Source organism: Mytilus edulis, chromosome 3, assembly GCF_963676685.1.
Source record: "Mytilus edulis chromosome 3, xbMytEdul2.2, whole genome shotgun sequence".
NCBI lineage: Eukaryota > Metazoa > Mollusca > Bivalvia > Mytilida > Mytilidae > Mytilus > Mytilus edulis.
The window spans coordinates 77692798-77705688 of record NC_092346.1 but is presented as its reverse complement, the minus strand read 5'-3'; the positions used below and the strand labels follow the sequence as shown (position 1 = coordinate 77705688).

Below are 12891 nucleotides of genomic sequence, written 5' to 3'. Positions count from 1 at the left end.
AACCAAACAAAAAAACCAAATGGAATCATTTTTAGAAAATGGTAATGCTCTGAAATATAAGTGAGGGAAGATAATGATCGATAATGAAAAGCAGTATGATATCAATACAAATATCTATTTCACCATGGAATACAGCATCAAAAACTAATATTTTCAAACATCACAGTTACTAAGAATAAAACCACAGCAGATACAAAATTGTATTAGAAACCCACAAACTTGCCGCATTACCTCCAATCTATGACATTTCTTTGAGGTATTTATTGCTTTTATTTGCAAGAACCAAATCAGTAATATGGCAGTTGTTATCAAATAGTCCGTTTATGTGTTTTTGTGTTTGTTTTCTGTTTAAGTTCATTGTTTATATAACATTGTTGTTCCTTTGTTTTCCTCTTATGGTTGATGAGTTTCCACCAGTTTTAGTCTGTATTCAGAATTTGCTTTCGCTGAATTGATTTATGACTATTGAACAGCGGTATGCTACTGTTGTCTTTGTTTATGCCATTACTACTTGATAAAATTGATGTTTAAGATATTTCATAGCTGTTTTTATTTACACTTACGGTTCTGTTGACTCATCAGGAAGTGGATCTTCTGTTGTATAATATGAATATCCTACTGTGTAATTGGTAAAACCATTCACACTTATCATCGATGATGAGTTATGATAGCACTGATCTGTTGGTCCTGAAACAAGTGGTACTGCTCTACGAAGTGACTTTGACATTGATTGTCCTAAGGTAAGCCAGAATACGAGAGCAACACTCATCAACGTACCAATAATAGCACTCTACAAATATAATCAAACTAATAGACCACTCGGAATGACTTTTGCCGATGGTTGGTCCCATCAATCATGTTTTCAACAATATGATTGAATTTAGATATTGTGAATATGTAAGACGTCTAAATATATTTATGCAAATTAAATGCTACATAAAAATCAGAACACACAATTCTATAGGTTTTCATACAATTTAACACAAAGTATATAACTTGAATTGATTGAATCCAAACGAGACTTATTTGTTAGTATTGACAGATGTCCGATTGAAATTCAATACTGTGTTTTTTTGTTGTTTTTTTCTAAATCGTCATGGCTCTAGATACTCATTCATGTCCTATCCGCTTTACAGTAATTTCAATTTGCATGTATTGCGTTTGATATTTAAAAAGGTCAAAATTATCTACATTTTACATCTGCAAAACAACAACAAAGAACTAGTAAGTGATTTTACGATATCATTTTCATAAAAGTTAGTGTGTCGATGTATGGATAATTGCAAGGATATATTTTCCTTGATCGGTAGAGTAAATGTTCAGTTTAAAAGATGCTGTTGAAAGATAGTTATTAAAAATTTTAGAGATGGTAAAACAAATATTTTAAAGCAGAAAATCCGAGTGTAAGGGAACTATCGATATCTTGAAATATACATCTATTCTTATTTGATTTAAAAATTTCTACCTCAAAATGTAATGACCTATATTAATCAATCTGATCAAATATAAGTTGGTCAGTTGCACTAAGATTACAATTTTAACATGTTTTTTTTTGTTTCTTTGTAACCAATTGATAATAATTCAATCACCATGTGCGTTTACTTTATAACAATACAATGACAAAAATGTCAACTTTAGTATATTCTATATTTCACGGATTTGGCTATACTTTTTGGACCTTTTGGATTATAGCTCTTCATCTTTTATATAAGCTTTGGATTGCAAATATTTTGGCCACGAGCATCACTGAAGAGACATGTATTGTCGAAATGCGCATCTGGTGCAAGAAAATTGGTACCGTTAATTTTTTTACTACATGCATTGTTCGAAGTTTTAAAGAAAAAGAAGCAAGATGCGAAATGTTTTGTATGACGACACCATGGCATGTACATCAATGATCATTTATGACTAAACATAACAAAAATTTAACGAATACAATAAAGTAGATTACATTATTCAATTCGCTCAACTCACCCTTTTGGTTCCCCACGGATAAAAAGCAGAAAACAAAAACAGTCCAGTAATTGGCCCACTGATAGCTGATGTAAAACTAGTGCTTATCTGCATTGTATAAAAAAATGTTCAATTACAGCAAGATACTTATTCGATAAGTTCTCCAAATAAAGATTTCAATTTGTTTATATGCATAATATATACAATGTTTTTGTTTACATAATGCTATTTCATATAATTTTATGGTTAATACCCATTTGTGATCTTTAAAATAATCGAATAAATGTAGACATACTAATACATAAGATAAAAACAACGAAGAAACAGTAATAATGTCGTCAAGGGTTATTCATTGGAGATTTGACATGTATCTGTCTCTGAATTATGCTTTCAAAATTCAAATCCAAATGTGCATGATATACTTTATAAACAAGTCTATGTACCTGAGAAATGATTCCTTTGACATTCTTCAAAAAGTATGTAAGACCAACACCAAGTGCTCCAAAGAAAACCACTGTAATTTATGGAAAAAAAGATAAACAAATATGCACAAAGTAATGAAAACCTATATTAAAAAGATATATTACAAGTGGAAATAAAAAAAACAAAACAATATTCATATAATCGTGCAAAATAATTTTTTGTTTCTTTTCATAATAATGATAAGAAGTAAAATATTTCAGCTAAGAAAACAAACGGAAATATTGGTTGGAAGCTCGGAATCTGTAAAATACTCCTGTTGTTATACCAATGAAATACTAATTATTAATATGATATTATACAAGAACTTCAATAAAGATAAGGACTATGCATAACTTTAACTTCAAATAGGTACAGCCATGGGCATGCATGATATGTGACAAATATACTTGTATAAATTATAAAACGTAATGCCCTTGTTGATTTGATTAATGATTAGTCTTTTTTAAAATGATACAGAAATACAAAATTACTAACAATTGAAGAACTAGGGATAAAATGATTTTCAAATACATGAACTGATCTCCAAACTTTTTAAATATTGTTTCTGTATATATTGATTAACTTATCTCTTTGCTGTCGTTTTAACTTAACAAGTAAGTGAGAAGGTGCTGTAAGAACCCTGTTTATTCCAAATATTTAGTTCACTATCTTTTCAGGAAAAAGTATTTCAAGTTGATGCAGAAACATGTGAGAAAATGATATAAAAAGAACGTTCATTATAGAGCATTAAAATTTACACCTCGAAAAGTCCAAAGTAAGGGAAACTTAGATCACTGTGTTCAACTAAGTGAATATCAAAGTCAGATATGTTGTTTGCATGACAAATATAAGCGCTTACCAAAGGCCTGTTTATTACTATGCAATATACCTTGAAAACATATCATTGCTTACCTGAAATCTTGGCAATGATTGTAGCTTTGTGATCAGATATATTTCTAAAAATTTGTCGTATAATGTCTTCTTCTGCCATTGCAGCACTACTGTTCAATAACGATGACAAGGTACTATGGAAGGAAATATAATTAAAGTAGATTGAAAAAACGAATGGCTTATTTATTTTGTTAAATTCAATCCCACGATCGTATTCTAGCAGATGTAAAACAGAGGCGTCCGAGAATGCATCTTCACAGCACTTAAAACATTTACTAACGTAAGTATACTTATAATGTACATTCATTGATAAGGTTTGATAAAACTTTGGAAAATCGTTTCTGCTTTTATCCAGTAAACATTAATAATCTTCACATGATCGTAAAGGAGCAATTCTAAACAATGTTTAGAAACAGTTTTAATTTCATAACTTCACACTCGGTTATGTATTTTCATGTGATATAGCTAATCAGCGTATTTAATAGTAGCAACACGAAGAAGGCACATGTGAAGCAAGATCTGTTTACCCTTCCAGAGCTTCTGAGATCTCCCCATGTTTTTGGAGGGTTCGTGTTGCCCAGTCTTTGGTTTTCAATGTTGTGTTTTGTGTACTATTGTTTGTCTTTTTCTCGTGGTATTGTTAGCTTTTTTTCGACTAAAGGGTCCGAATATTCCTTTTTTTTTTAACTCTTGTCTCTTTTTTTAAATATTTGTCATGACTGAAAGCTTTCAACAATTCAGATACATAACATTATCTTACCCCTCATACATTTCTAGGAATATGATTGGTAAAAAGCAACTTCGGGGAGACCGTGAATATTCCATATTGGGTTTGTAGGCGGGGCTTATTTCAATACACGGTTAGAAGTGGTATTTTATCAATAATTTTACGTATCCTAAGCATTTTTTACTTGAAAAGATAAATAATATCATTATCGAAACTATTTATCGCTTTCATTTATATGGCTCAACCGGAGGGCAAAATGGCAGTTAATTGTGTCTGCCTATTGCATATGTTTTATTATGTTAAGTGTTGATCAAAATAAATTTAAAATATCAACCTTGATAAAATGATAAACAAATTGGAAAAAGGTGGCAAAATCTTAAAACTAAAAACCCTCACCTATGGAAGTATCTTTTTATAAGCTCTTTTGCATAGCGCGTAACGTTTATACAGCTTTCAAATGTCTCGATTGAACGCTCCTAACGATGGCTTATCCACGAAAGCGACTTGGTAGAATGAAATTTGTCAAGTGTTTATTTCAATTACTAGCACTGGGTCGATACCCATACTTGAAATCTGTTAGTCACTGTAACAAACATTCAATAAAAAGGGGATTTGTCCATGGGACACAGATGATGCCCCCGCTTGCATATCATACAAAGTTATATAACTGACGAACGGTCAAAGTGACGCCACCAAAATTCTAACTTGATCTATGTTTTGTGGTAATAAGCATTGTGTATAAGTTTCATAAAATTTTGGTGAGACGAACATGGATAAAACTTGTCTACCACTATTTAGTATTTACACATTGATTACTATGTTAAGCCTTTACCTCAAAGATGCACTGAAAACTGCTGCCATAAATAATCCAGCCATTCCAGGCGTGTTTCTGAAGATATGAAATACCATGTACGGCATAATCTAAACAAAAAGAAATAATCGATGATCATTTTTTTTAACTGTTCTTATCTTTTAACTCAAATAAAACAATTTGGCATTACATTACATTTTAACATTTAGAAATGTAATTGTAACTTGCAGGTAAATGATTATTTTTTCTGGTTGTAAAAACAAGAAAATTATTAATGTTTGTTAACACTGTTTGGGCAAAATGACTAAAATATGTTTCGTATACGTCTATTAGACATCAAACAGGCAATTAAAATAAAATATGAAATAAAACAAGTCATGAATTGATCTACATAGTCCTTTAAAAATAAAAAAGTATGCATATATCATACGTCTTTGTGTTCAATATAAATTAGGTTTCTGCATTAGAACTTTCCTCGATCTAGTAGTAATTTTAATTTCATTCCAGTATATATCTAAACAAGGTGCTAAACAAAATTCAAGAAGACAAAGTAAAAAATAAAATCGATTTACCTGATCTGCTTTCTTAATGTCCCCAGAGGCAATAGGATCGCATCCCTGAGTGGTGAAGTATGCATATGCTACAAGCCCTTCGGCACATGCTAATGATAACGTAAAAAGAAATGCAGGTCCTGATACGAACAGCATTCTGCAAAAAAAAGTAGTATGCATTATATAAAATTTTATATTACATGAACTTTATGAGAAGCATATTGCTAGTCAAAATTTATCTTTAATTCAGTTGAAATCTATCAAACAAACACCAAATCCTGTTCTGCTTTAAAAGTTTAAAAGCATTCATAAGTGTAAGTAAGAGGCTGAAGTAGTTTTTTTATGTTCAAGTCTCATAAATCCAAACTTAAACAAACAAAGGTGAACAACTTAGACATACTAAGAGTGAACAACTATAACAAACTAAGAGTGAAAAGGTAAAACAAATTAAGAGTGGAAAAAATAAAATAAACTACAAGTGAAAAACTAAAACAAACTAAGAGTGAACAAATAAAACACATGAACGATACAATGTAAATCAGTAAATTATTTAGAAATAGTAAAGGCAACATTAGTATACAGCTGTTTAAAGTCATAAATCAATTGAGAGAAAACAAATCCGGGTTACAAACTACAACCGAAGGAAACACATTAACTACAATGTATATATAAGAGGAAAAACAAAGTAACAGAAACACTGATTCGGAAGTGCAACAAATACAAACTCCAACATACGGTACATAGAAACCAACTATTTGATAAGGCCTACCATATTACTGACTTGGTACAGGACATTTTACAAAAAAATGGTGGGTTGACCCTGTTTTTATAGCTAGTCAAACCTTCTGCTTATATAACAATGTTGAAAAATGTCGCTAAAATGACAACATTATAGCAGTAAGTATATACATAAAAACAAAGGATGAGCAGATTGAAGGCTACGTCGATTATAATATACTGCATCACCATGTTGGAGTTATATGTACCGTAACATTTAATTTATCAATTGTTGGTGTGACGCTCTAAAATATTGTTATTTGTATAGAGATACTTACTTGTTTGCATCCTTTTGTTTCTCTAACGCACATATTCGCTGAACTGTTGGCTGTGAGAAAGTCATGTTTATCAAACGTATTGCTGATCCTATTACTAATCCCCAAAATGTATGACGAACTGTTGGGTCCAAGTCAAAACTGAAAGAATGCAATGATTATTGATATACACTCTTTTGAAACAAAGTACATAACAGCTATCCTTATATGCTTTCTAAACACGAGAAAGATACATACATCACAAGGAAAACTAGAGGGTCCAAGGACCCTGTGTCGCTCACCTGATATTTTTATTTACAATTGATGCCTGTAAAATGCAACTGTTGTACTGTCGTTTAGTTTCAGAGATATAATACTAAAAAGTGCGTTTGAAACCTATGTTTTATTTCAGCCATGTGGGCAGGCAGTGTCATCATACACAGTGGTCCCTGGATATCCTAGTGGTGATTTAAACCAGGTTTGTTTAAATTTGACAGTTGTTTCAGGGGAGAATTTTGTAAAATTTATCTAACGAGAAATGCAAAGTAATGAGAAAGTTGTGAAGTTGTTTTGTTGTTGCGCAACCCCCGCTCCCCCTTTGCCAAAAAAAACAAAAAGGTAATAAAAAATTATCATATAAGGGCAATCTGTCCTATTAATGATTTCTGCAAAATTCAGTTGATTGTGCAAGGGTTGTATAGCCAGCTGAGGTCGTTAAAAACTCTCTTTTTTTGTTGCAGATAGATCTTGACCTGATAAACAATTTTACCACATGTCAGATTTGCTCTAAATGCTTTGGTTTTTGAGTGATAAGCCAAAAACTGCATTTTACCCCTATGTTCTATTTTTAGCCATGGCGTCCATCTTGGTTGGTTGGCCAGGTCACCGGACACAATTTTTAAACTAGATACCCGAATGATGATTGTGGCCAAGTTTGGTTTAATTTGGCCCATTAGTTTCAGAGGAGAAGATTTTTGTAAAAGATAACTAAGACTTACAAAAAATGGTTAAAAATTGACTATAAAGGGCAATAACTCCTAAAGGGGTCAACAGACCATTTTGGTCATGTTTGACTTATTTGTAGATCTTACTTTGCTGAACATTTTTGCTGTTTACAGTTTATCTCTATCTATAATAATATTCAAGATAATAACCAAAAACAGCAAAATTTCCTTAAAATTACCAATTCAGGGGCAGCAACCTATCAACGGGTTGTCCGATTCATCTCAAAATTTCAAGGCAGATAGATGTTGAACTGATAAACCATTTTACCCCATGTCAGATTTGCTCTGAATGCTTTGGTTTTTGAGTTATAAGCCAAAAACTGCATTTTACCCCTATGTTCTATTTTTAGCCATGGCGGCCATCTTGGTTGGTTGGGCGGGTCACCGGACACAATTTTTAAATTAGATACCCTAATAATGATTTTGGCCATGTTTGGTTAAATTTGGCCCAGCAGTTTCAGAGGAGAAGATTTTTGTAAAAGTTAACGACGACGGACGACGGACGATGACGGACGACGACGGACGCCGGACGCCAAGTGATGAGAAAAGCTCACTTGGCCCTTCGGGCCAGGTGAGCTAAAAACTATGATGGCTTAAAATAACAATTTAAAAAAATTATAATTAGAAATTTAGGAATTTGTAATCATGTATTGAATTCATTGAAACAATTTCAAAAGTCCCTTCTATTTGATAAAAACAATTAGACGGTATGGCTTCAGAAATTGAATAGCATAACGGCAAATTCAAGCATTCATTCGACATATTGGAATCAAAAGTTTGTGATTTCTGGTTGCATTTTTTTTTAAATAATAGACAACCGTTTCTGTGGAGTAGGACAAAAGGGTTGTGGCGTCCATCTTACTAAAATATAATATAAAACATACTTACTCAAAAAAGTTCATTCTGCCTGTTCGCGATGAAATATCAACTACCTCTCTAGGTCCACCAGCGTCATATGTTCCCTTTAAAAATGAAATTATGTCCGAGTTATATGTATAAGAACATATTCAAACAAATACATGCTAGAACTCATTTCACTAAGGCGGTTAGCATAAATCATTCACTCTACCAGATATAATACACACCCAACTAATGTTAATGAGAATACACTTGATAATTAAATTATTTTTTTTATCTTTACCAGTTTTGTTATGGCTATCTTTCTGCACTAGCAGCTGCATTTGTGTTAGGAATTATATGATTGTTGATGTGTACATGCTCGTAGCCCATTTACTGTTCCTGGACATTGACTTATCAGTTTAGACAAAATGTGTACACTGTCCCTGTGTGTGATGCTGTTTGTCCCCCACGAAGTATAAAATTTAATAGTTGCATATGAATAGTGACAGTCAACATATTATTGTAGCATATATATTTACAGAGCGGAGTTTGTGTTCTTATGAACAAATCTGTCTATATGTTGTCAGCATTTACATGTTGATATGAATTATCATGGACATTGTCATAATTACTAATAAATTGTTGACCAAACCTCGAATTTTATGAAATGCTGGTTTCTATGATGAGTTTATTTGAACAGCGTATAACATTTACGCTATCAACAATACAGACGAAAATCTGAATGAGTAACAAGGTTTGCAATGGAAGCTCTGAATTTTAACATTCACGTGTATAGTTAGGCATTGCACTACTACTGTGGTACGTTGTGGTAGTTTAATTCAGACATTGGCACATCTTTAGTTGAAAACTGAAGAACAAATGAACAATTGTATACCTTCAACATCATAGGGAGATACAACTGGTCAAAATTGTCAACAACCAGGTATAAAAAAAATATTTTTTGTTACCCCTATCTTGCGGTATAGATGTTGGGTGATTTTAGCTTTTTGCATAGTAAACAAGTTTTTACACTTGTAACTTTTAAATGGTTTGGACTATTTTACTTGGTTTTAGTTGAAATATGTTTTTGGCTATATCTTTATATTATAGACTGCACGGAACCAAAACACCAAAAGGTATAACGTCCTGGTGTATAGTTCCATCTGGACACACGATGAATATCTAATACCTTAAATCCATATTTTGCATATATTCCACAATGATAACTATAATGGTTTAAAATCAAGCTTTTGTTGTTATTTTAACGAAAAATTATCAGTAAGAAAAGAAAGAAACAATAATACATACCTTAATTAATACTGCAAAAACTCCAGTAAACATAATAAAGCACTGGAAAACATCTGTCCATATCACAGCCTTTAATCCTCCCTACAATAGTGTATGCAAAACATTAAAAATATTGTAACTGTATAAAAATGAATCTCAACCACTTTTTTTGTGACACATTTATAAAAACATCCATCCAATATTTCCTCAAACAGTTTTAGATCAGAAATACTTTTAGAAAATTGCATTAATCCTTACTAGACTTACATAATACGATATTCAACTTGGAAGCGAGTTTCCCTTCGAGAAATGAAACACTTTTAACTAAAGAGCTCTTTAAAAAAGAGTGAGATGATGATTTACTCTCAATGGAGGTCGCAATCCTTTGTTAATGATCGCAATCCTTTGTAGATGATCGCAACCTCATTTTACAATAAAACCTCATTTGACTACTCTTAACTACCTTCATATACCCTAAAGATATTGTTCCTTTTTCAAAACTAATGCTTTTATATCCACAACGGTTTGAAAAAGTATTTGCAAATGTAAAAATTAAAAGATTCGAGTGTGGAAGAAGGGAACAACATAATGAGTGTATTCGCATTTTATGATATAATTCTAATTGGTGTTATAATGTATATCTATTATATAGTCCTTTTTATAAATTTACTGCTTGCAAAAATATGAATTATTCTAAATACTAAGGATGTTCTTATCCTAGGTAGATAACCTTAGCCGTATTAAGCACAACTTTTTGGAACTTTTGGTCCTCAATGCTCTTCAACTTTGTACTTGTTTGGCTTTTTACCTATTTTGATCTTAGCGTCACTGATTAGTCTTGTGAATACGAAACGCGCGTCTGGCGTATTAAATTGTAAACCTGATACCTTTTGATTATTGTGTGTTTCTCTGTCTTATATGTTCTCCCATTTATCTATATTGTAGTCCTGTCATGTAATGTTGTCATTTTAATGTTATATTTAACATTGTCATAAAAGCAGGAGGTTTGACAAGCCACAAAGTCAGGTTCAACCCACCATTTTTTCTTAAAATGTCCTGTACCAAGTCAGGAAATGGCCATTGTTATATTATAGTTTGTTTATGTGTATGTTACATTTTAGCGTTGTGTTTCTGTTGTGTCGTAGTTCTCCTCTTATATTTGATATGATTACCTTAGTTTAAGTTTGTAATCCGGATTTGTTTTTTTCTCAATCGATTTATGAATTTGGAACAGCGGTATACAAATCTTGCCTTTATTTCTTCAGGGAGTATAAATGTTCAAGAATGTTTCTATCCTATTTTTGACGAAAGTAAAATCATAAAAATACTGAACTCCGAAGAAAATTCAGGAAAGTCCTTAATCAAGTGGCAAAATCAAAACCTCGAACACATCAAACGACAAGTTTTTGTTTGGATTATTCTAGTGCTAAATGTTCTTAAACTTAATGATTAGGTTTCATAATTTAGTGTGTCACTACAATGCATAATTTATTTATTCATCATATTACATTAATCCGATTTGCAAAAATTCAAAAGCCTTTGCAAAGACTATGATGTTCCTGTAAAGTTTTGAATTCAATAGCGTGTGAAATAAGAAAAAGAGAAAAAGAGATAAACACAAAAATACGAAAAAGTCTACTTAGTCCTACACACCTCGAATCATTTTATTTTTATGTTTTATATGTTTTCTCTCTCACTGACGAAGATTCCTTTATATAACACTTACAATAGCTGTGTACAATACAGATGCTGTCGATATACAGAGTACAGATGCCCAAAGTGGAAAGTCAGTAACTGAAAAATCAATCGAAATGTATCATAATATTTGTGTTGCTTTAAAAACTAAATAAAAATGTCTATCAGATTACGAAACAGGAAGGTAGTAGTTTTCCACTTGAATCTGTACTGAGTCTGTTGTTATTTTTACCATTTCTTACTGATATTGTTTATACATGTTATACTGTTTTTAATGCCATGTTCAGCAAATTTGAAATAAAATTGCTGCTTATCTTTTTTTTTTAAGAGGAAGCCAGATTATCATAGAACCTGTCGTAAAATTGAACTTTACCGTTACTTTGAAATTACTCAAAATTACAGATTTCTTCGAAAAATTAGATGAATACTAGAAAGATTTACCTGCTTCGATGGCTAACCCAGGACCATACAATACAAATGCCATATAAACTACCTGCAATGAAATTCAACTGATTTCATTTTTATTTATCTTCCCTGTAAATTTATCAGAATGGTAGCTACATGTGTAGTAACTAATCTTGTTTGGTCAATCACATATTAAAGAAAACTTTCTTATTTACATTAAAAAAATTCTCAGAAATAAATGAGATTGTAAAATAAAAATTAGTTTTCTAAGCAATGCTTGTACTTCGACCAATAAATAACAAGTTGTTATACAATGACTTACTATGATAAATTGGTTGACTACTTACATTTGAAAGCATTCCTAACAGTGTACCCAGTATTCTTACTGCTTTGCTTTTATATCTTAATTCTAAATACTGAAAATAAATGAAAACATTTCACGTATAATGTGGGTATCCTTTACTTCATTTAACGTTTTAATAATTGTAGCGTCAGTTTTTTTTTATAGAACAATGAACTGAACAATAATTTATGTAGATGTATAATAGATTGATTGCTTGTTGGTTGCTTAACGTCCAGTGGTAAATATGTCATGCATGTTCAAGACGATAAATGTATTGATATAGCTTTAATATTTTTAGACTTTCCGGGTTGCTGCTTCATTGATGTGTCCATTGTATCTCCTGTTATTTACAACAATCATGTGAAAGATTCTGTATTATTCAATACACTAATAGCACATAGAAGAAACAATATCGCTAAATTTTTTATAAAGTTAGATTTCATTTAAAAATTATGGCAAGTATTTGTGTTGATTTTAAAAATTATAAAATATAATAGTAAATTGTTACCTCATATACACTTGTTATTTTTAATGGATGGATTAGGGGTACTACGATTCTAGTTCCTAAGAGCACAGCCAGCAGGAAACCAATACTACTCATTACAAACATGATTCCATAGGTATATACTTCAGCTGGATAGGCTAACATCATGATGGATGATTCAAAGGACACAATCAATGATAAGGTCACAGGAATAATACTCATTTGTCTGTTCCCAACCAGATATTCAGATGTTGTTTTCTGCTTTCCTCCTGCCATAGCTTGAAAAATGCCAATGCCGATAGAAATGGCGACAGAAATAGCAAAGACAACATAATCAACAGCTACAAAGCCTACCCGTGTTTCCATTATATCCTACAATAATTAAAAACTTATTTAATCTAAAAAGA

The 12891-nt window shown here is 31.6% G+C and overlaps 1 protein-coding gene across 1 annotated transcript in view; it reads right to left on the bottom strand.

The window, feature by feature from the left end:
- Positions 1–12891, bottom strand: part of LOC139517497 (sodium-coupled monocarboxylate transporter 1-like) — a 50638-nt gene that overhangs the window by 4241 nt on the left and 33506 nt on the right. The window contains exons 2-14 of the mRNA XM_071308636.1: positions 12509–12856; positions 12005–12073; positions 11694–11745; positions 11284–11351; positions 9579–9659; positions 8319–8392; positions 6451–6588; positions 5417–5552; positions 4866–4954; positions 3328–3440; positions 2397–2467; positions 1975–2061; positions 564–790 (exon numbers count right to left, since the gene is read on the bottom strand). Of these exons, the coding sequence (XP_071164737.1) occupies positions 564–790; positions 1975–2061; positions 2397–2467; positions 3328–3440; positions 4866–4954; positions 5417–5552; positions 6451–6588; positions 8319–8392; positions 9579–9659; positions 11284–11351; positions 11694–11745; positions 12005–12073; positions 12509–12850 (1547 nt within the window). The 5' untranslated portion in view covers positions 12851–12856. The remainder of the gene's footprint in view (positions 1–563; positions 791–1974; positions 2062–2396; positions 2468–3327; positions 3441–4865; positions 4955–5416; positions 5553–6450; positions 6589–8318; positions 8393–9578; positions 9660–11283; positions 11352–11693; positions 11746–12004; positions 12074–12508; positions 12857–12891) is intronic.